Source organism: Nothoprocta perdicaria, unplaced genomic scaffold (assembly GCF_003342845.1).
Source record: "Nothoprocta perdicaria isolate Ctin4 unplaced genomic scaffold, notPer1 scaffold_117, whole genome shotgun sequence".
Taxonomy (NCBI): domain Eukaryota; kingdom Metazoa; phylum Chordata; class Aves; order Tinamiformes; family Tinamidae; genus Nothoprocta; species Nothoprocta perdicaria.
In genome coordinates this window covers 1,883,117-1,911,092 of record NW_020454283.1, presented here as the reverse complement: position 1 = coordinate 1,911,092, position 27,976 = coordinate 1,883,117, and the positions used below count along the sequence as shown (strand labels likewise).

Genomic DNA, 27,976 nt, shown 5'->3' with positions numbered 1-27,976 from the left:
TTACTCCACCTGCTGCTCTGCAGCAGTTTTTCAAGTACTTCAGCATCACTAAGCTGAAGTGCACAAAATGTAACACTGCCATCTCAGTTTCCAGTTTTTCCCAAGCTCTTGTTCTGATTATAGAGTGATGTTACGAGACTAGTCACGTTAGAATTTCCTGTCTTAAAAATGCAATCAAAAATGCTCCCACTCACCTTTTGATTGAGCTTAAAAGACACAGAGCTTTCTTGCAAACATCTATTTCAACAACAACAGCTGAACTTGCCTTTATAGCCCTGGTAACCTCAATATTCACTCAAGTTGCTGTATTCTTGAGGCAGGGCAGTGCAGCTCCACYTACTGAGGGAACATCACCCTCATGTCTGTGCTCATGTACGGAGTGGTCCCATCAAAAACCCATCCACACTGGGCAAGCAGGGGCCATTTGTAGTAACAGCAAGCATGGTCACCTGCATTTCAGTTTAACAGGAGTATTTCCATATTGCACTCTTACCTTCCTGGGAAAGAWGATCCTTTCTCAGAAAGCAACCAGCAGCTCCTATCCAGGACAACAGTATTAACTGCTGGCTCTGCACAGAGGACTAGTGAAATGGACTATGTTGACCACGTTCTTGTTTTCTACAGTATAAGTAATGCAGCAAGTAGTACAGCCCTCAAAGCCCCCAACTGCAAACTTAACAGGAGAAAGTGGTGATTTTTAAARTTAACAATTGCAAGAACAATTTAAATCATCTGTCTGTACATGCAAAACTGATAAAGAGCCTTCCACAGGTTATGCTAACACTAACAGCAGCATTAGGTGRAAAAAATTATCCATAAAAATACTGGTCACATACATAACGAGATGGCATCATGGCAATAAACAGCTCCATTTGTATGAAAAAGTTGTTCAACAACCCAGAAGATCTCCCTGAGCAGAAAAGTAATTATGGATAACATAGTATTGCAAGAGAACTGTAGAGCTGCGGGTCTGCCTTTTTTTTTTTTTTCTTCAAAGTATCAGTTTTGCATATTTTTCTCGGATCACTTTATAAATCTGCTGCACATTAGAAACCAGACACACATGTATTTTTTTCCAAGTTTAAAAAAAAAAGTTTACATTTTTAATAGCAACGTGACTATTTCTGAATGGCAGCAGTATATATTACATGCAGTGTGAGAGGGTTAAACAGGACAGCCTCAACTCTTTATAAACTTTTGCCCTCTGGATATGTACTCATTGGCTGCTGTACAAGACTTGAGCTGTATTACACGCCTTAACGATATGGTTCAACTGTCGGTCAGGCTTGGGGCCTGGCAATAGGCCAGACCGCAATCAATGGGACACAAACCTCCCCCTTTCAGATCATCACGAAAGCTCATATTATCTCCTTTTTGTCGTGCTGGTTAAATTTATGAAGCAGAACCCCGAAGCTGCATTCCTTGGCTTGGGCCAGCCCACGCGGGCCTCCCTTTGTTTGGTACTGTAAGCGAGGCGTGCTTTGGAGGATTGCAGGGTTGTTAGTTCAGGCACTGACTGTTTGCTCATGACTGAAATGAAAAGAGTTCAGTGGAAGGGCAAAAGGACAGCACAAGTGTAAAACCCCATCCCAGCAGGCCCCGGGCTCCCATATACAGCCTCCTGACTGGGACCGAGCATAAAAACTGGCTGTTAGTGACAAAGGGGAAAAGAGCTGGCTCGGAACAGGTAAGCAGGGTAGGCAGCACGTTAGCACATTCCTGGCCAAAAGGTCAACTGCTTTCAAGTAAGCCTGTRATTTCGACAGTAAATATGGACATAAACTAATCTGGCTTGTCACACTACATAGAAGTAGTAGCAGCGGCTATAAGGCAATCTTTTAATTTGAAAGTAAAATCTTAATGGTAAACAGCATTACCTGTCGGTCATGTTTGAACAGTTCTACCATTTTGAAATTGTGGAGAAACTTCAGACAGCCTGATGTCATGATTTTTATGTGTAGCAGAAAGGTGTAGGAAGGAATTCTTGTAATACACAAACAAGCACCACTGGAAACACAGAACAAGGCTTCATTTCATACACRAGAAGCACATGCGTGTGCTGCACACACGTAGCAGAAATGGGGACATACAGRGGAAGCCACAAGGACTAAGAGTCATGATATGACATGGAGATAGCTCTTGGTAAGGAGTGTTTCCCATGCACACTTCCTCCTTGTTGTGTATCACATGTATCACAGACAATACGCTACTTGCACATCAGTACTGATAACCTGCTTTTACTTTCACCATTTAGTGGAAGAAAGACTAGCGAAAATTACTTCCAAGAAGTAATTACTTCCTAGACGTGGCACAACAGACAGATATTTCTGGATATGAGGTCATAAAGCCACTGCATCGGTCAGCAACCCATACCTTCTGTGCTTGAAGTAAATAAATGCATTATTAACACTAGTTTCATCTTTTCTATTATTTTTATAGACTGACTTCCCCTCCCTCCCCCCTCAGAATGTGCATTACAAGTTTTCAGTAATGGGRATCAAGTCCAACTGGTTTAATGCAGTTTGATGATTTGTCCTGGTACATTCCAGCAGAGACGTCTGTTTTGAATAATGCTTTTGTTCCTTTCTGGTGCATGTACGTTTTTCACTTAACCCATCTAATTCTAAGCAACCAGGTTTGTGACTGGAAACAGTGAATACTGCATTGCCTGACCCTCGTTTATTTTTCAGTTTGTTCTCCTGATGCTAGCAGATGAATCTAGGTTTTCAGGCCCTCTCCAGTACCATTCTGGCATTTGCACCCTTGCAGACTGGTTAAATCTACAGCATTGTCCAGTTATTTAAAACCAGAACAACTATGACATAAAATGCACTGGAAGACCAACATCGCTTAGTTGAGAGCTTTCTAATAAGGAAGACTCTAAAAACACAAATAAACAAAAAAACAAACAAAAACAAGAAAAACTATGAAGAAAATACGGAAATTCAGTCTAAGCACTTGTCTCTAGCTGCAGCTTCTCAAGCCACTAGTAAATAGGTTACCTTTTTCAGGGAATATCCCAGCAACAACTATGTTCATCTTTTCAAAACTATTTGCTAATCATCATGAATGTACATCTCAAGAAAGTGGTTAACTGCATGTTCTRTGCTCTAGTAACTACTCAGCACTACTCAGCTATTTAATATTTCCCTCTTCCAGTCTTCTGTCCTGCCCTCATGAGATTCCATTCTGGTGCACTGGCCATTTCAGTCCCTTACCCAACAGCCTGTAATGCATGAACCAATCTAAGTCCATTTACTTTCCCTAAAAGGAAAGGGAGAGAGATGTATCAGTGCAGAGTCTCAATTCCCCCATTCACCTGGAGTTTTGCTGGGTGATAAGCAGCAAACAGTGTTTTCAGAGAATGAAATGTGAGTTTTTATACATGAGGCTCTAAGGCTACAGACCATACAATAAAACAGTATGAAGCAACTTGTGGTGTTTWTCATCTTCCCTACCCCCACATTTTTTTGAGCTATATCCTGTGAATTGCTGATTCAGGAAAACTGCATTTATCAGGCCTACTTTCTTCAACCATGCATAGCTGTCTGCTTCCTTGTGAAAAACAGAGGCTATGCTCCCAAGTAATTATTCTTCAGCTCTTTGTCCTAGAGGSGGATGGCAAAGGGAACAAATTGTGAGATGTCAGTGCGTCAACGTGGGACAGGGAAAGGGGGAAGATTTGAAGAAAAAAAATAAAAAGTTGTTTTTTTCCCCTTGCTTCTTTCTAGTTACAATATTGCAGTCAGTGTATTACTCTCTTACACAAATTTGTCTCAACTCTCCTTTTTTTCCCGATCTCAGAATAAAATGYAAAATAAATTATTTATTGGTCTAAAAATTGTATGTGACTGATTTTTTAAGGAGGGTGCCCCAAAGCAGGGTGAAAGCAGGTGGAGCTGCACCCCAGCTCTCATGGGTTTGGGCACTCTGGAAACCTGAGCAAACAGGATGCCTCTGCTGTTCAAGTTACTTGTGTAGGGCTCTAAGGGGAATTTTACAGGTGGAAGCAACACACAAAGAAATCCCCAAAGGATGACACTTACTGGCAAATAATCATGACTGGCATCTGAAAATTCCTACCACTGTCAAGRACTGAGATCCCCTCAGGAAGAGCGATCATACCCATGGAAGTCTATAGAGTCCTGCACTTTCACCAGGCAATCCTTGACATTTAAGGAAGTATCAGTTCAACCTCTGAGAAAGGATTACAAAAACTGCAGTATGTAATTGTCACCTTTTAGCTTTACAGGAACATAGCAAAAATATGACATGAAATATTTACCAATTCATTYCCAGATCTTCATTACAGCATCTGACCTGATCACAAGTTTGGACAGAGATAGCATGTGAGACTTCTCTGTTTTCTAAGGACTGCTGTCTAAGAAAGACTATACTGTTTCTTATCTGAGTCATCCTTTTGGAAAATAATTATGAATAAGAGGAGGAAATACTTCTTCTGGAAAGCTGAAAAAAAAAAGAAAAACTGCAACAATAATTACATACCCTAAGTGTTTCATAGTAGCAAGAAACCCTCTTTAAATGGGTAAAGAGAAGAGAGGGAGTAGAAAACTGTTTTCCAGTCRCTTTTGAGGGTCTTTGTTTAAAAATAATTTTAAGTCTTGGATGCTGGATTACTGTCTGTTTCTAGCTAACAGATSTAAGATGTGCATTTTCTGAGAAAATTCAGCTTAAGCTTTTGAGATAAAAATATCCATACTGTAGAGGCACAGGTGCTGTGGTTTGATAAACAACTTCCACCACAAGAAGAACCTACAGTCATTATGGACAGGCACAAACAGACATATGAGGAACTGAATCTCTAACAGAATTTCAAAGAGTCACCAAATACAAATTAAAACCTAATCGAAGGTAGATAGGACTGATAAAACCATCATYAGTTAAACAGGGTTTACTGTTTACACATCTACACTGAGGTGCTGCAAGATGTGTGGGCACAAAAGGAGGCTTGCTTTACTTTAAGGATCAGGTCAAAGCAGCATATAAAATTATATTTGCAGAGGACAATAACTAAGAGGTGTTTAAAACTCCATTGGGGACACTGAAGCACTAAAGAACCTGCAGAGGTTAGAAATATGGCAGGAAATGAAATGGGATTCAACCTAAAAAATTGCAACCCAGTTTGTCTTGGGAAATATAATCCAGAACACAAATACTAAATGACAAGAAAATCTTTGCAAAGGAGTAAAATAAAACTGCAACTWCAGAAGTCTTAGGGGAAAACAGCAAGCAGAAAGTTGGATATCAGTTTGTAACGGGATATGGCAGGAAAACCAGCCAGCACTGTTTTGAATGACTTGAAGACCACAACTTGTCACAGAACAAGGAGGTGACTGTCCCTTTTCACACAATGCTAATGGGAACTTAGAGGCTGAAGGATTTCAAAGCAGCGTAACAAAAGTGGTGAGAATCTGCATGAACTAATGACAGAAAAATGGCAAAGCAAAATTCATAAAAGCAAGCATGGTAGTGACTGGGATGGGAGGTGGGGCAAGGTAAAGCAAGTGTCTACAGCCACTAACAGGATGCCAAGGAGCAAGAGAGACACGCACAAAAAGAAAATATCATTTGGGAGAATTGTTAATAACAAATGTCCCCCATGGYGGGACAAAGGAAGAGAGGAGAAAAGAAAAGATGAAAGAAATCACACTGCCCAAGTTATTACGAGTTAGACCAATAAAGTAACATCTCCAGATCTAYGCAATGCAATGAGTACTAGCTGATAAACTTACTCCCTGGCTTCTAGGTAAATCCTGGAAAGGGCAACGTCTGCTTTGCCAGTCTTCATTATCAACAGTAGTGCGAAGACCCTCATAATCACAGCTGGACCAGGTGCAAGAACAGAGTTTGACACGTGTAAAGTGGTATCCTGGTTCAGTACTACGTGAGCAATATTTAACTTCAAAACTTGAAAGCCTTGAGAATATACTCCCTGCAGCACATTAGTTGAGAAAGTCTCCAAAWGGGCTGTTGTCATGTTTATTGACTTGCATCGCTAAGCTGTTCAGAATTACACTTGATATGAGTTAATTCCATAACCTTATTTTCATTAGGCACTGTTGTTCTTTTATCCTTCATTTGGAAGAGTCTGCATGGCCCAGAATACTTAAACAGAATATTCAGCCTAAGCCAGCAGCTTTGGTTTGGAACACTATTTCATTCTGATTCCAAATCACACATATTTGAACTGTTAACAAATGCAACAGGGGGATATTGGTACATAGCAGTCAAAAAAATGTCAAAAAGCTTTTTTTTTTTTTTTTTTTTTTTTTTTTTTTAAGCCCTAAAAGGACACTTTGGTTGCTTGATTATATAAGTATATTAAAAAAAAAAAACCCTTGGTGCAGGAGTGCTTAAAGATTTCTTACCTCCATTATCTAAGTATTCTCAAGTATATTTGTCTTCTGATTAAAAATATACTTTGATGAGATTTTGTAATTGGAAAAGCAACATCCCCCTGCATAGTCCTTAAACCTTCAAAACGCACACACAAGTTTTCCAGATTAGTAAATGAGACAGGTTTTACTTTTCGATTTTCCCTTGTTCATAGATCAGAGCCTTTACACAGAACACCGGTCGTAACACTAAGCTTCTGTGTAATGCTTATATTTATGAAAAGTGCATTAAGATTAAAATCATTCCACAGTACTGGTTTATTGTAATAGTATTTCAGAATTCTGTGAAAGCTCAAATGCCCTAAACCTCATCTCTTAATGGTCAGCTAATAAGTGGAAGGGAAATGTGTTGCAAAGATACACAGGCTACAGATAAGGTTCCCGTGATCTCCCTTCCCCAGTTGGTGTCTAGTTTCACAGCTGTTAATAACATCACTACTGCATATTGGCTTGTGCCACATTAATGTATTTCAAAACATGAATTTTTATTTGTGTTTCAAGATGCACATATATCTAAAACACAGCTCAACTCATTCAGCAAATAACAGAATATAGCCAGGTGTTCTCCCCATTCCTGTTAAAAAAACTGCACAAAGTTTAAGAAACATGCAAACAAAATAGTGCATCCCAGAGAAACAGATTTACTATTACAGTTCTAGTATAATTTTGTGTATGCCTATTTACTTACCAAATTGCAATCCTTGACCTCTTGATTTGCAAATCAAGTACCAAATAACATGAGGTATACATGCAAACACTTTTGTTGTGAAAACAGAGTACCTCTAGGTTAATTCCTGGAAGTTTCCTGCACCTCACTCACACTTCATCAAACTTATTGTTCCTTACTGAAAGCCTGATGGTAGACATCTCAGGATTYCAAGTGTGCCATAATAAAACACAGGAAATGGAAAAGCCAAATGGGAAGACAAATAACCAGAAACCCCAAAGCTTTGCAAACATTTTCCTTAAAGCTCTCTAGAAATAAAATATACTTACGATTGTTTTTCCCACCTTTAGCACGCAAGATCTTGTGTACAAGAGCAGGGCTTCTTGACACACACAGTGCCATCATATAAAGTAATTTTCTCTTGGCCACAAGGAGTAGGCGAGTCTTCTCTCAGAGCAGCCTTCTTAGAGTTTATGCCCTTTCCCTCTCTCACATTCACAGTYAGTACCAATGAATATTCATTTACTTTCAACAAACACCATCATTTTGTAAAGACCACATTATGCTAGTTACTGAGCACAGGGAGGAAGCCAAAGCATCTGTCCAGATGCTCTGACTTAGCATCCATATGTGTAGGTAAGCAGATGAGCACATGCACAAAAGGCAAACATTTACACTTTCTGTAAATGTCAATTATCATACAAAAGGAAAATTAAAGGGTAATGAAAAGGTATCGGTTCCAGAAAAATCTTCTAAAGATTTGCTTTTCTACGGAGTTATATGCTGTAGGGGATTGGAAAAAAGAAAAAAAACCTTCCATTTCAACTTACACAATTACAGTTCCTTTGGCCAAGATGCATAATCAGACTGCACAATGCAACAAATATTGCAGTAGGCATTTTATATATGTTATTAATAGGAAATAGAAACTGCTCACTTACCTGGGGCCGCTTAGACTTGCAGTGTCTCTCACTGCCTGTGCTGTTTCCGATGCAAAATCCAAAGCTCCAGCCACTGGTTTTGTTACTGTCCCAACCAGTCCCTTTCCAAGGCCTGAAATGAAACCACTGACACCTCCTTCAGTTTTCACACCTTCAACTGTCGAAGTTATTACACTTGTCAGTCCTCCGATGATACCTAGCAGAGACAAGAACAGTAAACATGTCAAAAGTACTGGCTCTAAAAACACAGCAAAATACAGACTCTTGATAGTTGATGCTATCTGCTAAATGATTTACTTTCAAAGACGACAGAKATGCATTGAGCATTTAAAATAATACAAGAACTATTTCAAAACTGATTGCATTAGCTTGAAATCTTATGCTGTGTATATGTAAACAGCTATGACTTTCTTTTTAACTATATATTTAGATGCATATGCACATAACATCCCAAAAAAAACTTTTACACAAAATAATTTAATCTGATGCTCTAGTTCTTAGGAATCTTGGGCTTGCAGAAGAGAAAGCAAGCATGGGAAAGTTACAGCCCAACCATAACCATTTGCATGTTAACATCTGGCACTCAAATAATACAAGATGTAATGCCCTCTTCCTTTTAACCCACTCATTACTTTGCTAAGAGATAAAGGGGAGAAAATTGCAGTTGAGGTTACCATGTGCAAGCCCATGGATTCCAGCAACAAGATGCTCTCCACTGGTTGCAGCATGGTATCGAATGTATTCTCGCTCAGTTTGATGTCTATTATCCATGGTCTTTCCCAAACCATCCGACAAGGTCCCAGCAAACTGCAAGAGAGCAACTTCTTCTATTATTAAAAGAACAAAAGATGCTTTTCTTAGATAGCTTTATTGAAGAAAATTCCTGGGTTTTGGTTGTGAATTACAGATTTACACAGATCATTTTTCATATCTACACACAATCATTCCAGTTCTTTTGCCATAAAGAAAGCCCCATACAGTTACTCTAACTGGTGCTTTCAAGGCCCAARATGACAGAGAAAACCACCTTAGGTGCCCCAACTATAGTGGTCAAGGCAAAATACATGAAGCCTATGAAATCTGGTTAAAGTGTTTCGAAGCTTTCCTCCTTTCTCCCTCCTGCTCTTCAAGGCAGGGGTGCTACTCACATGATTCCTCCTTGTAGGTACTTGCTAGCTCAGAACAGCAAACCAGCCCAAGAGCTCCAATTATTTCAAGAAGGAGCCTTTAGCCACATGAATGAAAATTAAATCCCATGACCCTTCCTGTGACTCGATCACATGGACACAAAACAGAGCATACAGATTGCTGACTGCATTACTTCTGACCCCTTCATGAACTTAATGTAGATGTTATTTTTAATTAGCCTAGAAATACAAACTGACCTGAAACCATCTTATATTTTTTTTTTGAGAGGGGGAGGGTAGAGAGCAGGAGGGAGAGGAGGTAGATAGTTTGCTTTAAGAGGATTAGAGGAGTTGCTATAAAAATCAAAAGGTTTTGCAAGCCCTAAAATTCAAACCATATTACGGAATCTGTCAAGCCTGGAAAAGGATTTTCAAGAACACATTTTGAAAGTTACATCAATGCATATCAGACTATGCCTAACAGAAATAAAAAACCAAATTACTATCAATGAACCCCAGTAAACTCTCTTAACAGCCTTTATTTATTTATTTTTCCCCTGCCCTAGATTAGTCAAATGCACTATTCCAGCTTTCCTAGTAAATATATGTATTTCCTCTCTCAGAAAGATTTTATTTTCTCTATGAAAAAAAMCTCACCTCTTACAGTCAGTAACTATTCTGTTTTAATGTATAGAAATAATTATTTTCTTAGGATAGAAAAAAGAAGAAATCCTAAATACCCAAGTTAAATACTCATCTTGGCATCACATGGTATATTCTCATKTAAAGAATATTAAATAATAATAATAATGAGGGAGGTTTTTGTTCACATTACCTAGAAAATAACACCAACATTCCTATAAGAATTCTAATGGATCAAGAAATGCTTCAGTTCCACCCTGACTCAGGTAATACTAAACAAGAGTTTAATTACAAAATATGGACTTCATATTGAGATACTTTTTGACTAAAATAAATAAGCAAATTGGTGTTTCTCTTCTGGCTTTATATAACAAAGGCTAAAGACAAACTTTTGTAGGCAGCTCTATCTTGTATGCAGAACACAGTGGGTTACCTCCAGGAATGCAAGCGCATTGCATCCCTTCCCAACATTTTCCAGATGGAGGCTGCAGCCAAATTTCCAAAACATTATGCTACTGTGAGCATGATCTTTGGAAGAGGTAAACCACTCTCAACACTTTATGATTATGGAAAATGTTATTGCACTTGTGTAAGCTGGGGAACACTGGCCATGCTGTTGCAACCAAGCCATATCCCATATGCCCGAGCTGCCTCGGGAGGCTCAAGGAAACCAGTCATTCATCATTTCTTTCCCACCTTTACACATTGCTTCCGATCGATATAAACTGCCTACCACATTCTGCAAGAGTAACTGAAAAAACACCCGTGTAACAATCTACCTATTCATGACTTTTTTTTTAAATAAAAAGCACAATGTTTAAAACAGTTACACCGTAAGAACTTCCACCACGGACAATGCGACAATGCATCCTTAGCTGTTTCAAGTAATAGAAAAAAATAAAACTGTTTTGTGAAACAAAATGTATGCCAAATAATATAAGGCTTATGTAGTGCAAGAAATTAAAACGGAGCTAGTTCTGGACTGTACTGCGTGTTCCCTCTAAGATGCAGGAATCACACAGCATGGGAMTGAGTTTAAGCAGTCTTTTAAAGCTCTTGGCATTGCCCGGTTTACTAAGGACATGCCAAAAGGAAAAATATTCAATTATGACGTTAATCCAAACATCCCACTGTAACTCTTGCACCAGAGAATTGTACATTGTTAAATATTGACTGAGCAAAGTCAAATTGCAAGACGGAATTTAAAAGAGAGAAAGGAATTTGAGGCCAGGTACAGATTTTCTGTAAACATCACAGCAAAGTGCATTTAAATTAGAGATCAGAAGGTTCACTCATTTTGTACTTCTGCTTTGCAGTTTTTCTTTAAAAGAGAATACTTGATTAAACTCCACGCAGCTCTCTACAAACCACCACTGTCCAGAAACGCCTCCTCACCACACCACCTTGCTGATACCTCCTACTTTTTCCTCCATAATAAAGGGTGATTCTCCAAGACCAAAGCACATAAGCCTGCTATTTCAGCAGTGGAGAAAGGAGTATTCCAAGCATATTTAATTTGGAAAGTCTAATGTAAACTGGGCATTATGTAATCTCCATTTCTCACACATACTCTTACATTTTCCAAAGTAGGAAAAATCCCTAGGCATGATGACTAAAAATCATTCCTGAGTTTCAGCAGTAACTCCCCTAAATACAAATGAAAAACAAGGAGCTACTTACTATAGGAAACAAAAGCTATATGACTAGTTAACAGACGGGGAAACAACAGTGATAATCAGACTTCCGAACTAGAGATGCTGTCAACAGATACTTCCTTACAGCCCWGTGCAGGAACACTGACTTCGGAATTTCCTTTTTCTCTCCTCTGCTCCTCTSACATTTGCTTCCTTCCTGATGCACTGCTGACAAAAGTCTGTACACAGACAGTTTGAAAGGAATAAACACCTCACAAATCAGTGTACACCAAGAACCTAACAGTATACTGCTAATAAATAAATACAGTATAACAATAATTTATGGTATAATAAATAGTATATAGTAAATAAACAAGCAAATTTGGAAATCTCAATCTTATATTACATAAATAAGCTCATATTACATATGAGCATATTACAAAATTTGTCATACCGTGCCATACCAATTTTCTTTACATTGTGCACTGCTATGAAATGGAAGGTACAAACATTACCTATTTAGCTTTACAAAGYAGCAGCAACCAGAAAGGCAACCCAGCTTCCTCCTTTCAAATTTCTGTTTGGTGAACTGTTTTAAGGTTTTAAGTTTAAATGAAATGTTTTACGCATTTGAAAAGCTTTTAGGTGTTTCTTTCAAACCCAGCTATTTGAAGGTGTTCCCCAAAATACTTCAACCATATCTTTTGCCAATCACTAAGAAGAAATCATAATAAGTGCAAAGTTTCATTTAACCTACATTACATAAACTTATTGCATTTTCCTTCACATGTTAACACATGTGCACAGCAATTTTTAAAAACCATCCTCAACACAGAGGATTGTTCAGGTCAAGCCAAAAAGCCTTTACAATCAAGTCATAATTGCCTGAAAAGAAACGTACAATGGAACCACGACCAGAKCTGGTGTGGCCTTCATTTAGAAAACACTAAATCTACAAACTGATGTCACCAGCTCCTGATTTTAAGRCACACAGAAACTTTGACCTCTCTGAACTATTGACAACCACTTTTCCCCCTGAAGAAACGTGCTTCCTGAGATCCCACGCAGTGTTCCCAACCCTTTTCATGTCACATAACCCAAGTAGAGGCACCTTAATTAGCTCACATCCCATGGTTAACCAAGCTTCCTAATGGATCCTGACAAGGGCCTGTTGGCTGGGTAATCTGTGAAGTCCCCTGAGGAGCTCCCTGTATGGAGGCCTGATTAGCTGGGTATCCCCGGGGAGCCCCCACTGCTTTAGCTGCCCAGATGCCTCATGAGTTGGGCAGCTTCCCTCAAGGACCTCCTGGGAAGCTGCACCAGCAGGTGCCCGCTGGCAATAGTTTTGTGTTACAGGGTTGAATGAGTGATCCCTGCAGGAACTGCCGGCTGTTTTCACATACACAGAAGGCAGTCAAAAGTCCACAGCATGAACTTGGAATGACCCCAATTGCAGAGTCACTGGCGGGTTCATCTGGAGGACAACTGTGCTTTATTAAACAACTAATACTCTTAACAGATAATTCCACCCCCACCACTGCCCCAGCTTTAACTCTTGCAAATCTTGAAGCTCTTTTTTGTTTGTTTATTTTAGCGAGTGGAATTGCTTGCCCTATTACACACCTTCAACAAAACAAAACACCCTTTCCCCAACTTTATATACTGAAAAACTGAGGAAAAAAATGAAGGGATCTCATACAGTTTCTACAGATAATACCTAGCAACAACATATTTGAAGGTTATCGGATTAAGTTTGCTTTTAACATCATCTTTACCTCCTGCTGATACCGTATATGCATATGCATCGAGCGGCTTCATTTTCATTTCTAGGGGCTGTACTGCTACCTTATCTTACCATTATTTGTGCAATACACAATGCCAGCAATTCTTCAAAAGATGACTCTTTCAAACCTGTAAAATTGCTGCCAATCATCTACTCTATAGTTACAGCTTCAGGAAATGTTCTAGCCATCTCCTTTGAAAAAAAAAAAAAAAAAAAAAAAAAAAAAAAAAAAACCAAAAAAAAAAAAAAAAAACCCTTTTCTTCCCTCCTTGGGGATACACAGTCAAGGAACTGCAAGTTCAAATTTCTCCTATTTGACTTAGTTTTATATGTGCTTCCTCTTCAAATAAACAGTAGGGAGACGCAGTCAGACTGCTTCATAAAGACTAAAATCAGTCAACCTTAAGCCTAGGTCCTGCCAGGAATTTCAATTACTTTTTGTCACACACTCCTAGGAGCTACACGTTTTCGTATGAATTCTCACTGTTCTGGAGCCTGCAAGTGTACTGCTAGAGCTGTAATTCAAATGCAGGTTAAAGTGGAGTTGATCTGCAGTGCCAGCAGGACACCTTGCGATAGCCACTAAACAACAGAGGGGAGACAAGAGGAGAAAATCCTTAATCAAGTGCATCGTAACAGAGCCGATCACCACTACCATAAAGCTAAAAATGCAAACTTAAGTTACGTTTATGCTGAGCTGTAAAAATCATGTTGACTTCTAGGAATAGCAAAAGCTACTTATGGTGATTGCTGCCGAATCACTAAAGTTCAATACACAGTTCTCCCATGAAGGACAACCAGGAACAAAGTAGAACCCAAACTTAAATCTGGAAAGTTCCCCAGAACATTTCAGCCTTCCTAATTTTGGCTAGCATGAGTCTTTGCCAGTCATCACATACATTCTGCTGTTGGCAGTTAATTWGAAGGGCTGGGAGTCAAGAGAAAGTTATGAAAGCCTATTTTTTTATTTTCATTTCCATCCAATATTTATATACAGAATTGAAGCTACCTGTATGGTTGTAACAACTGCAGCACTTAYGCGCTCATAATATATACAGGACGCTGAATTCTTTGTAAGGAATTAAAGTATCAGACAAATTACATACATATTGAGAAACTGAATAATCACTTCAATCCTTTACTACCAGGACTTACATTATGTCAGCACAACATCTATTTGCCAGTAATAGACACAACCATATACTTTCTTCAGGTGCTAGCTCAGCCTTCAGCTTTCACTTCAAACTGAAATGCGGCTGAAACTGGAATAATTTAGGATTGAGTATCATCATGCCTAAAGGGTTGGGGGAAGGGTGGATGCCAAGAATTCAGGACATTTCTACGCATATGGCAACTATATAGAAGTCTCCATTCAGAGAGAATGAAATTCCCTCAGGTGTCTATATTTAGGATCAAAGAACTTTTTAAAATACAGAACGTGGAGTCTCCAAGGGATAAAAACTACAAAACTGTCTGTAGTGAACTTTATTTAACCTAAGGTTTTGTGCCAACTTAAATACACTGAAGCGCTCCACTTGAAAGAAGGCATTACCCACTGCGTGTTCTGAAATGCATGGAAAAGCCATTATAGGGATAATCAACAGAACTATAAAATAGAACAGCAATAAAATGACAAAACCAGACTCAACTCAAATAGTTTGCTTTTCAGTTCTGCTGAGCAGTATTTCTTTTAACGTGATCATTRCAGTATTAAATTGCATAATTTTATGAACAGAGGTTATTTATCCATTAGATTAGATGTCTATCACATCTTAAAAAATGACCCATCTTAAAATCGAGTATAGATTTTCTTTAGGATGCTTTCCAAGACAGACAACAAAACCACCACAATAGTTTTTTTTTTTCTAGCAACTAGCTTATTTGCAGAACACTGTTCTGCAACTAAAAGTTTTGGCAGTCTAAGCACCACAAAATAAGGAGCCTTCACCAAAATCCAGCATATCCTACATGAGATCATAAGGCTCATATGTGGTAGGAGTCCGGCTTCATACCATATCAACTATGTGTTAGATGTTGATCTTCCTTGCTTACATTTCTAGCATATTTAGACATCCAAAAGCAGTGTAAGAGATGCAGAAGAATTTATAATTATTATTTTTAGTCTTCATCATCTAGGTAGCAAGGTAGCAATATTAATGTTGCCCTTTTGAAAGTGAGATTACTCAAGGTATTCTATATTACACAGTAAAGCCTAAAGGATAAATTTTGCTCCTTGTTCTAAAGGGATAAACAACAGAGTTCATGCAAAAAAAAAAAAAAAAAAAAAAAAAGCTTTAAAAGGGAACTGTCCAAGACTTGCACCTGAGAGATTTGGAATGCATCGAGAAAAAAAATAAAAAAAAGAGAGCGAGAGAGAGAGAAGATAGATAAATAGTACATAGGGTGATTTTCAAAGATATAAATGGGAGGCAGGCATTCAACTCCTGTTGAATTTTGAAGGGAGTTCAGCATCAAACTGCCCTTCTGCCTTTCARAAATCTTCCTTCACAAAACCTTGGTTACAAATGACTCCAAAGTTCAAAGAATGACCTTGCCCTTGTGGGAAATGTAGGAAGGCTCGTGCCTTTTTAAGAAAGATTTATGAGACTTGCTGCAGATGTGATTGCAATAGGGAAACAGCACTTTATAGAAAGGAAGCACTAAAGAAACATATTCTATTGGGTGGAGGAGATGGGTCACAAGAGACTGCAGAACCACAAGGAGAAAATCTGGGCAGAAAACCTCATTTGCGCAGAAGGACACTGCCTTACAGAAGCTCAGGAAGTCATCCTCCACATTGCTTGAACAAGTCTGAATTTGCAGTGTTGATAACACTAAGAACACATAACTAAATTGTAAGAGATCTTAAAGATCACATGTTTAAAATGCTTTACAAGTAAACTCAGAAGACCTAGTACCTGCCCGTGTGGATTAGGAGAGAATTATCAACAGGCATGGTATTTGTTTGAACTCTACACCTCATGTTTCTCATCTTTTGAAAGATCCTTTTCCCAATAATGTGGAAAACAAAAAGATTTCCACATATCTGGTTAAAGGGAACAGACTATGAAATGATGAAGTATGACTACATATACTAACTGGTCTGAAAAATGACAATTGAAAAATGAAAATAATAGGGGAGTTCCCATAAGGTATCTCTTGGTAAACAAGCCACACTCACAAAGAAGTTATCAATTCTCACATATAGTCTTCCCCATGTTTTTATCTTCAGCTCAGCAATAACAGGATAAACATTAAGTGAAACGGAAACTGGTGCATATTTTTTAAATCATTACATTTCACCACTGCTGAGTGTTACAAAGTTTTTATGCATTAAGCACACTGATTGCAGGCTAGYTTCGTTGCTATGAATTGTTTTATTCATATCCAAAGACACAACGTGTTTTGTACAAGGCCTATTTATTTTTTTCTTGACTATTCTTTAGATGAAGGGAGAAACAGAGGAACTATTCATTTGTACTGATAACCTACATGCTGTATTTTTTGAGAAAACATTCGAGAAAACTTTTTTTTTTTTTTAAATAAGTCAAGTTATGTTTGCTTATGTTTGTAGCAAGAACAGTGAAGTTCACAATCAAAACCATTTCCTATTTTTGGATGCAGCATTTAGACCATATGTCTCTTGGGCACCAAAGATGTTTTTTTTCAATGAGTAACAGTGATGTAATAGTACTCTCTCAACCATTATCCAGAAGGACCAAAAATATAAACGAAGCTTGATATCAGGACTTTTAGGAATACATATATAACAAACAATGAACAATAATAATTAAGAGAGATAYGTAGCAAGTGAATTTAAACTTTTTCAGAATTTAAGTGGCACAGAAAAAAATTCTTGATTATGTATTAGTACCATGTAAAGAATTCATATTTGTATCAGCTTAACTGTTTTCAAAAGTAAAATGATAAACTTAATGTTACACTAAACAAGCTTTAAATAATCCAAATTCAATTCTAAATTTTAGTAATCAATATAGCTTTGTTAATCTGAACGTATCAGGTGATGCCACATTTTAACCAGTGAGAACCAAGACTGTCAAYTACTGCATTTGATCTGCAAACTTCATGCAATGGCTCTGAATATCTTTATTAAATCCTGCAGTGCTTTTGGYATCCCTTAAGCATATATGTAACCATTTCAAACATCTATGCTTCAAATACAATTAACAAAAAAGGCCAAAGATATTAAATAAATATGATCAATCACTCTACTCCATCTGTTACCTAATTATTTTTACCGCTTTTCTTCTCTAAACCAAACTCCCATGCCATATTTATTTACCTTTGCAGCCGAGTTTGATACTCCATGGGTGACATTTCTGATAAGGCCACCAACATTGCCGTATTTTATTAGTCCAGTAACACCTTCAGAAACATCATTCAGTAGACCCATGGGGTTGCCAAGGAAATCCACAGAACCCAGAATCCTTGCTGCCTGACTAAGCAGCTCCTGTAAAATCAAATGGAAAGGTGCAATATCACTTCTGGATCACACATTAACACCAACATGCTTGATTAAACAACTGACCAAACTCCAAATCAACAAAATCATCATTGGATGATGATCCTGGAACATCACCCTGCAAGGAAAGCCTGTACAAATACAGATAAAAAGTTTTACTGAAGAAATGAAGAGATTCTATGCAGCAACACAAAAATATCTGCAAGAGCAACAATATTTTCACCTTAAAATGAAGTGTAATCTGCATAGAAGTATGTGATGCTACTTCTCAGGATACCAAAGCAGTAATACAACACTTTCAGGAAACAGTTCACCCTGGTCCCAGGAGGAGTCTCAAATTAAGAATTTCAGCCTTTGCTACAGCAAAATCCGCGTGACACTTACCTCTTGGAAGTGTTTCAGAATGTCATTAATGATAAACTCCCGTGTTTCATATGGATGGACTCTAGTGAAAGGATCCAGATTAATCACAGCATCTTCAAATCGGATCAGAGGGAATCCCAACATACTTTTCAATGCCTAATTAAAAATATAAATACTTTTAGCACCCAAACTTATCCCTAAAAGGATAGCAAGCAAAGATCATCAGAAGCAGCTAAAACAGTTTACCTCTCCCATGGAGATTCTTTTAAATATCAGGAAATCATTCCACAAATTTTTACATACAAGCAATGATACAGCTATTAGGACTCCGTTTGTTCAAGTACTCCTATTACTCTTAAGTAATTAAATGTACTTCCTGATGCATTTCATCTCCTGCAGTTGACATTCATACTTCAAAACCAAATCCATTTATATGATTCCATGCTTTGTACTYTGTAATTCTTGTTCTAATGTTTTATTAAATTGAACCCTAGTTCTGARGCTGAAAAAGCTCTGTGACGTGTAGTAAAGATAAAATTGGATATTTTCCACTCTGCTAGAGCATTATGAATGGATTAAGGATCACGATGAGGTRAGACAACCTACCCAGCTTCCTGGAAGCCTGAGGCTTGTTTCTTCGTATTTGGTTTATGGCTACTCTTTAAAACTAGCTTTTTCAATTATTTTCAAGGAAGAAAACAGAGTAATAAGCATATGGACAATCGGTACCACATATAGTCTATTCATAAAAAAACATATTTAAGGCAATGTCTTTTTTTTTTTTGAGAATACATTTGACACGTTTAAATGAACTGCCAATTCAAAATGTACTAAAAAAACATATCAGAGACTTCAAAATTAATGTATTCCATCTTGATTGACAAACACAAACTACCCCATCTCTGTCTCAACAAAAAAAACCCCAACAGTAATTCTTACACATTCGTAACTTCTTTGCATTGAAAGTATCAATATTATTAATGCTAATGCCTGCTSGTCAGAAAGGTGGATGGGAAAAATAAATAAATAAAATAAAATAAAATAAAGCACTGTAACTTGCGAGACAGAATCATGCTATTGGTCCCCAGTACTGTTTGCAGATATATTTCATTATTATATCGATTATATATAATTCAATATAATTTAAACATTATTTAATTTTGAACATTAATTCTGTTATTTAATTGTTAATTAGTAGAATTAACAAGCAAAATATATTTCTAAGAAGAAACAAAAAGATCACTTTATTTCAGTGCTTGATAATAATGGTATTTGCCCAGTCATGAACATCAAAAACACTGATAAACTTATGTTGCACCTTTCTACATTAACCCGTGGAGCGTGCTTGGCAGTATGTACTGTGAGTTTTTCTGCCATCTTCAGGTAATTCAGGTAAATTACATATCTGATTTAAGTTTGCATATAAGAAAGGACCTATTTATTTTTTCAGTAAATGAATCATTGACCAAGTAGAGCAGATCTCATGATCCAGGAAGTAATTTGCTGTTTAATCATAATACATTGAATAAGGCAACTTTGTTGATACTGGTGCCTAATGAAAATAATCTGCCTGTGCCCTATTACCAGACAGCAATGTCCAAAACCTCCAAAATCATGTGAGATGCTTAGAAAAACTTTTACAATGGCTCTACTGTGATTATGTTCTSCCCCCTTCCCTGAATGCTTCTGTGCTACCAGGAACTGAATAGAACTCCTTCTGTGAAAGTTAATATAGAGAATAGAGTCAGGACTTGTCATCTTGAGTAAAATATATATATATATATATACACACACACACATGGACGCCCATCAGGTTTTCTCTTGATAGCAATGTTGGCAGCTGCTGGTACATCTSTTTTACCAAAGGTGGTAGACAAGCTAAACCAGGCAGCACACATGAGTTTGTTAAAGATCAAATTCTCTACAGAAGTGCATAAAATACTACAACAAAATAAAACAAAAAACAAACAAAAACACTATGGAAAAATCTAGAAAAGGGCAGTAAGTGCTCAACTAAACTCCAGCCCTGTCCAAGWAGACGCTTTTGGAAAATCTTCTCTCCCAACTACGGCACAGATAAGCTCTTCTCCACCTACCACCAACACTGTTTCTCAGTGCAGAGATAGTTAGATAAAGAGCATGCTTGTGTTGAAACTAACATGCAAAATCCCACACTTCCATGGTGTTGTTGAATGGTAAAGGATTAAACTGTCTTCCTTTGCACAAGCATTTGTTAAAAGTTAAAAGTTAATTTGTTAAAAGAATGCCAGTTGGAGGACATTCTGGGTCATGGTATCAGGGGTACATGACAGATTTTTACAACATAAAACTAAAGTTTTTAAAAGGCATGCAGACAGAATTCACATTAATATCTACCCAAGTTAGAGACTGCTTGTGCAAACACTCCAAATTCAATAAGAATACATTATTTCCATGAAGACACTCAACTGATTTTTCTTGTATTTCACTTCTTACCTTGCTGCATTCTCACCTGAGCACTCACATACGACTACATGTTTTAAGTCTCTGTAGGGGTACTGGAATGCATACAGTGGTGTTTTGTGTTTTGAAATAGTTGCTGGAAGATTTTGGCATTCAAGATATCACAGAAACTTAACAGCATAAAATTTGGGAAGTTTATGTTATTTTTTCTTCCTGCAATAGGATATCTTTATTTGGAAGCACACTCCGTGAAAGCAGTGGCCTACCTTGAGATCCAAAGGAAGCTTGCTGGAAGTGAAGACACTCAACTTTATTTGAGGCACACTGATTTTGAGATTTTCAAAGTAGTATCGCTTTTGGCCTCCACCCTGTTCCACAACCTTTTCGTGGAGATTTTCATCATACTTTTCAACTTCTGCAACCACACATAACACATGAATCAAAGCAGATTGCATATAAGTATGTGGATAGACAGGAATGTACATTTCATAAAGAATGATCAGAATTGCACAGCTACACAAGCAATTTCAATTTCATTTGTATTTTAGTTGCTAGAAATTTTTACAATATTGGGCAAAACATATTACATGTCAGAAGAAACAGCTGCTCAGATATTTCAGGTGCTATCTTAACTGTCCAAGATGCCATCATCAAAAGAACCTATTACAATATCCATTTTTTAAATTTTGTTTTCATAAAATGTCAGCCCTATTCACTGTAAGACAGAGAGAGCCTTTTCAGCTTTTCTTCCATGATATCCAAGCTAATTGTTCTTATGTTTTCAAATGGTCCAACAAGGATGCTTCTTTGTTCTACATTTTTTGCTTGTTTGATTAACGGTGAAAGTTTCTCAACAGCTAAAGGCCTTGTAACACAGTCTGCAAGGTTACTTGAGCTTAGTTTTACAAGCAAAAAAGATTTGCCTTTGGAAAGAATGTCTTTATAATTTTATATCATACCCGATTCGGACTGATCATAGCCAAAGAAACTCAGTAATTTCAGAAGCAGTTTCTCCTCAATTTGAACTGTGAACTTTCGGGCAGTGATCATCAGATGCTACAAGAAATAAACACATTTCAGTTTACAGCAAGAACACTAAAAACATGATCTGCATAAGACATTCTAAAGAACACACTGTGCTACCTCAGAAGATTATCTTATTTACCTTGTATATATCAGTCAGTGCATTTTTACTGGGAAATTTCATTGCATTTACTTGCACTGCAGGACCAGTCTCAATGGGCTCATTTTCACTCATCTTAGGTGTCAGAAAGAGCATAAAAGGCCGTGTGGTGCCAAGAAGTTGGTTGTCTACCTACAGAGAGAACAAGGTAGACAAAAGAACAGGAATARGTAACAATAAGGAGGCTTGCTCTCCACTGAGAGAGAGAGAGAGAGCAGCAGCTTGACTCACAAGATGAATAATTTTTGTTTTTTCTTTTTCAAAATGACAATTACCTGTACATCTTGTACGCTAAGTTCTAACACCTGACTTGTTGATAGCTGTGTGTAGTGGACATTAATTTTTGTGAGGCTTGCAAATATTAGCTCTTCAGGAACTTTGTTGACTAAAGATAATCCTATTCCACCTTCCAGTTTCACAAGCACCTAGGAAAATAGCATTTGGAGAGAAAACCAACAGATGAATACATATTTCTGCAAAGAACAATTTTTTTTTAAACACATCTTCAGAGAGGCTGAACAGCTCACTGAAGTTTGATGAGTTTGATGTAAAGTCTTCAAATAAAGACATCTCATATTTAAATCTATCTTGCAAGAATGAGGAGTTTTAGCAGAAAAAAAAAATTTGCATGAGAGAGCAAGATACAAAATAAATAATAAAAAATAAGCCCTAATGAAATAAGTTTTAAAAGATAGAGAGGAAATTACTAAAACAAAAAAACAAACAAGCAAAAAACAACCAACCAAAAACAAACAGACRGGTACTGGGTGTTATATCTTACTTCTAATTCCTGCTCTGTGTCTGGATTTTTTAATTTGCGCAGATCTTGTTCCGTAACTGGAAACTCATCTCCTTCACAGGATAAACGATCATTTCTACGCTGGTTAAAATCTGTTATCTGATTTTAAAAAAAATACTTCTATTATCATTTTCTTAYTTACAAATAACAATTATACAGCCTTACCTTATAAAACTATTCGTTTAAAAAGTAAACACAGTGAAAACTTTCCTTGTAATTGTTTCTCTGTTTAATTTCTCACCAAGGATTTGGAGACACAACATAGAAATAACAGAAAGAAACATAAATTAAATAAGGAAATTTATTCCAGTTACTGAAGGACCTTCACCTGTAGAACTCGAGTTGGTCCATCTGGAATGACTCTAACAGCTAGGACTCCTGATCCAGGCCTCATCTTCTGGTTTATGAACTGCTGTTCAGGTGGCACTGGCCCCAAAATCTCAAGAGAAGTGTCAGGACCAAGAACAACTTCTGCTCCATCATAAAGACCTAATATCCCTCCTTTTGCCTAAAGAAAGAAATAAAAACAAAGAAAGAAAAAGTGAAAAATTCATATAACTATATTTAAATACATCAATTTRAAAGGATATTTTACTTATTTCTCCTTCTTACATAGCTGGAAAAGAAAGTTAATGACTGATGTGAGCAGTCTTCTAGTGAGGTTATTTTTCACCAGAGATGCTAACAGAGCATCAGAGATGCTAGYAGGCTATGCGTGCAAGTATTAATTGTCTATTTATCATCATGCTGTTTATTTTCAGCAGTGATATAGCATTAATTTTCTAATACTTTATTTTCAAATTAATAAGGCAAAGTGCTTAATTATTTGTAATTGATGAGAACACTTGAACATCAAATGGTTCTTCCAGTCTGGTCTCTTCTGTRTCCTGAACTTTAGCCTCAAAGCTTAACGTAATATGAAGCTCACGACTTAACCAATTATCTCAGCAAGAATTTGTCAAAACAAACTCAAAATATAACCTGTACAACAAGTCCATCAATACCACAGGTCAACTTCCCATCACGAAAACTCCACGTCTGGGTCGTGCTGCGCCGTCGATCAGGCTTTCTCAACATCAGTGGCTCATACCTGTAAGAAAAAGCACACTAAGAACTAGAGGTTTCTAATCCTTCATTTGGTCTAATTCTATTTATTCTTGTTTCCATAATAWTAATTTTGAAGTGCTATTTTAAAAATCTGCTGCTGAAAATAAACAGTTTAGTTACATTTTAAAATGTATTCCTGAGTCACAAAAGTGATTGTAAGATCTCCTCATGAACATAGACAAGATCTAACCCACACAACTTTGAATAAAGAAAGAAATGACTCCGAAGAACATTGTATTAAGTATTTTTTCATAGATATTTCAAAATTATTTGGGAATTATTTTGACTACCAACTCATACTATAATAGGCATATTTGCTGACACTGCTTTAAAATACTTTCAATGGTTGACACTTCTTCACAACCTTCCTCAATGTTCTGACATTAAAGGAATTATCTCAGAACTTATTGGGTGATTTACCAGTACACTAGAGATACGGTCATATTTCACAGTTGTCCATAAGTTTAACACTGGAATTTTAAATATCCACAGCTGCTTTAATTACAGGAAYACTGTACAGATATTACAATTTATTCAGCTGATCAGGATTTTACATTAGTTCAATCATAAACCCGATGCATCATACCTATTATCTGTGACAGCTGCCAGACCTGCAATATCTAAAATCATAGAAGAGTCCACAGATCGAGGAGAGGAAGGTTTATTGGGATTATGAGGAACTGAAGAGCCTTCATGGCAAAGCATTCCCGTGCCAGTCATTCTCCAAAGTTGGGATCGTTTTCCTGGCTCCTGTTGATTAAAAGTGCAGTATTTAAATGATTACAAAGCAGTACAGAGCAAATATTTCTATTCTGCTCTGCCATCAGATGCTTTAAATCATTATCTTTGGAATGACCTGTATACACATTCAGTTTCATAGTACTGAACTGGAAGCTAACTTATAAAAATAAATAAAAAAAAAAAATCAATTTTTTTCCACTTACTTGCAAACTGKACATTCTAGTATTACCAAATATCTGTTTATGGTTGGTCTGTTCCTGTTCTTAGCCAGTTTGCTTGCTGTCACACTTCCCACTTTAACGGCTGAAAGGTATCTAAACTTTTCTCTGAATCAATCCCTTAAGTACTAATGGTGCAAGAACACTCATGTTTATACGAATCACCACTGTAAATAAAGAAACCTGAACTGTTAATAACTTGTCCTTTCCAATGCATCTCTGACTCTATCCTTAAAARTTATCAGGAAAAGCAATTTTTTTCCCCTCTTCTTCCTTTTTCCAGCACATTCAGTTTGGTACCTTCTTTTTCAGCACAACTCGTTGCGTCTTTGGAGAAACATCGAGGACAAGCTCTGCATATGCAGCATCCTTATTTGTAGCAATTGATCGTACATTTGTTTCCTGTAAGCTAGATCATCAAGAACTTGTATCAAAAAACAACCAAAACTTATCCTCACCCTATAGTCAAATCAAATAATTGCTTACATCGTTTTCTCTTGTTATTTATATACAGTTATTTGTATATATGGACTTACTGGTGTAAGTTCTCCATTTAAATATACTTTTAAAAGAAGCTTGATTTCTCACTTCTAGAAGGAAGTTAACAGTCAAATCCTACTGATTTCAGTAAAAAATTTCTACCTTATACTGAGGAAAAGAATAGAGCATATTTTTTTTTTTCTTGTAATTGTTTTCACTAGTATATAACCCATGCAAGCTGAAAAATCACAGGTAGATCATATAAGCAATCACTGTCCTATAAGACAGTGCTCTTAATCCACCAAATGAAATCAAATTCCCAAACCAGACCCTTAGATCCTTGCTCTTCTAAAGGGTTGGTGTGGTCACTGTAGATGCAACATATTAAATCTTAATATATTAAATCTTTCTCACTGTGTGAGAAAATGAACGACGACAGGCTACTCCTATAAAGCTAAAAAGGTACAACCTTTGTGACAAGATATACAACTCTGTGACTCCCAGATTTTTATTCTGAATTTTGGCATTCCTTACAGTAGCTACAGCTTGGTAAAATTTTAGCTGCTTCTGAAATACTTACAAAAATGTGTAAGGTGACAGCAATGTTTCATAGCCTAAAGAATCCAATGAGCGTGAAAGATATTTTAATGCAATATAAAAGGAATTACCCCGAGAAGGTATATGTAGCAGCAATATAAATGAAGTTTTCATAATAAAGCTGCTTGCTATCTTGAAAGTCATTCATGCTACAGATGATTTCTGAGGAGCCTGCCCCTTTAACCGTCAGCATTATAAAAGGTGGTAGAATAGGTTCATCCCATGCATAATCCAGAGAGGTCATGGGCTTCACTTCTGTGTATAGTCTGGGCTCAACAACACCATGCTGATTAAAAACAATTGGCACCTGTAACAGATATGGAAGAGTATTTAATTTCATATAGAAATTCTTTAGCAATAGGTTCTTTTGATATCATTTGCTCACTTTTTAACAGTTTATGCCTAAAGTGTGTTTACCTCACTACTACCTCCACCCTCATAGTTTCATARGTACTAATACATAAAACAATTATTACATAAAAATACTTTTTTGCTTTCTTTCACTAGGCAAACTAGTCAGCTTCTCTCACTTAAAATCAGAACTGCTTTTTTTTTAAAAAAAAAAGCTTCATGATTTTTTGGTCTTTACCTTAGAAAAATTGTCTATGCGAAAAGGTGGCGGTAGCTGATCTGTGTCACTGAATGCAATGCGATAGGTGGCTCCTCGAAGAGTAATTTCTACYCTTAAGAAATAACATTTTCCTAAGGTGTCCCTGAAGAAGAAAAACAAGAGAGGTAGGCTGCTGATTTGAACTGGTGAAGTCTTAACTATTAAACAGCTGCTTATATTAGAAAATGGAAATACATTGCAAAAGATTTACATGCAGCAGCTACCTCATATTAATATGGAAGGAGCTATTTTTGTTGACCTCAAAGCCCCCAGACCAAATGCAGTTTGGAACATCCATCAGTCGCACACACAGAAGTTGATCATAATCATTACGTGGCCAGTGGAAAACAACGCTGGAACCAGGGAGTGTGGAGATATAGCCATCAGGATTGGAAGTTCCCTAATAACAGATATTGATAAGTCAATACAACTTTCGAGTGTTAAAGAATACATTATTAACCTATCGACTTGCTAAGCAATAGTTTAATGTTTGTTTTCTTTTTGGTTAGAAAAATGCTGTGACTATCTATATGTGGTGTACTGGCACTAATGCTTGTTTGTGTCTCAGGTAAAAATAAAAACATATGTCAAGTATTACAAAACAGGAAAAAAAAAAACAGCAGGCGTTCCACATTCATACATTTTAAATATCAGTATTATTAAAAATAAACAAAAAAACCCAAACATTAAGGTAGCCAGAGGATAACAAAAATGAACACAAAATATTTGTTAAAAATACTTGAATCAATTTTCCTGATGTCATTACTTTTTTTACACTTTTCCTTTTAAAAGGAAAATGTATGTATGTGTGTGTGTATGTGTGTCTGTATGCATGTGTGTGTATGTGTGTGTTCCTTTCCTGGGCAGAAAGGAATCATCTTACCTGGCCTCTGGCAAATTCCCGTTGAACAAAGGCAAGCTTGTAGCTTGATTTGTTATCTAACAGGTAACGAGGTGCAAATGTTACCATGCAAGTATCAATATAACGGCCTCTGCCTTTTTTAACGTCAATACCTGGCAATAAAAAGTCAAAAATAAAGCTTATTTACAAATGAATACAAGACATGTGAAAAGCATTATTTCTGTCATGTCCCTCACATATACTAGCCTATGTTTTTAAACAATGAAGAGATGGGGGGGGGGGAAGGGAAGTAAAATTCAATACTTATATTTTTATGCTATTGAAATCTGAAATAAAGATTTAAAAGTTAGAATACTACCTAGGGGGCTTAGCATACTGCTTCAATCAACTCAAAAACTTTCTTTTCTGTATTTTTTCTATTCTTTTGTCACTAATATTATGTGCTGGCAGGTTTTACCATTTTTTTTTCTCATGTTCCCCTCAGCACATACCAATGTTATAAATGAGGCCTGGTCTGTTTCCATGCTGGATCACTTTAAGGGCTCTTACACCACTACCACCATCCAAGGAGAATCCCTGACACCAGCCAGGCATGCCTTCAGGATGAATTCCTTTTCCAACCCGCATTGTACACCTAASAGCAAAAAGAAAACACAATAATTTACTGATTTAAATGAAGGATTCAGGTATCGATAAAACGTTAATAACAAAACACATATATGGGTCTAAGAACACCACCTGTATACTAAAAGAAAATATTTTTTTTTGCCTTTTTTTTTAAACCTCAGTTGAAGTCAAGTTATTTATGCAACTTCATAAATTTATTTACAGTGGCTATAGATTTCCTTTTGAAAAAGACACAGGAGTTCAAAATACAAAGC

At 36.9% G+C, this 27,976-nt stretch overlaps 1 protein-coding gene across 2 annotated transcripts in view; it reads right to left on the bottom strand.

Moving 5' to 3' along the window:
* The window catches only part of VPS13D (vacuolar protein sorting 13 homolog D), an 80,163-nt gene that overhangs the window by 13,265 nt on the left and 38,922 nt on the right, over nt 1-27,976 (bottom strand). For both annotated transcript variants that reach the window (XM_026053679.1, XM_026053680.1), the window contains 18 exons: nt 27,587-27,729; nt 27,117-27,247; nt 26,458-26,633; nt 26,213-26,336; nt 25,695-25,930; nt 24,847-24,955; nt 24,174-24,337; nt 23,462-23,570; nt 22,809-22,988; nt 22,463-22,579; nt 21,957-22,106; nt 21,664-21,813; nt 21,458-21,554; nt 20,765-20,913; nt 18,078-18,212; nt 17,514-17,681; nt 8,699-8,831; nt 8,025-8,220 (listed from right to left, as the gene is read on the bottom strand). In XM_026053679.1, coding sequence (XP_025909464.1) covers nt 8,025-8,220; nt 8,699-8,831; nt 17,514-17,681; nt 18,078-18,212; nt 20,765-20,913; nt 21,458-21,554; nt 21,664-21,813; nt 21,957-22,106; nt 22,463-22,579; nt 22,809-22,988; nt 23,462-23,570; nt 24,174-24,337; nt 24,847-24,955; nt 25,695-25,930; nt 26,213-26,336; nt 26,458-26,633; nt 27,117-27,247; nt 27,587-27,729 — 2,667 coding nt within the window. The remainder of the gene's footprint in view (nt 1-8,024; nt 8,221-8,698; nt 8,832-17,513; nt 17,682-18,077; nt 18,213-20,764; nt 20,914-21,457; nt 21,555-21,663; nt 21,814-21,956; nt 22,107-22,462; nt 22,580-22,808; nt 22,989-23,461; nt 23,571-24,173; nt 24,338-24,846; nt 24,956-25,694; nt 25,931-26,212; nt 26,337-26,457; nt 26,634-27,116; nt 27,248-27,586; nt 27,730-27,976) is intronic.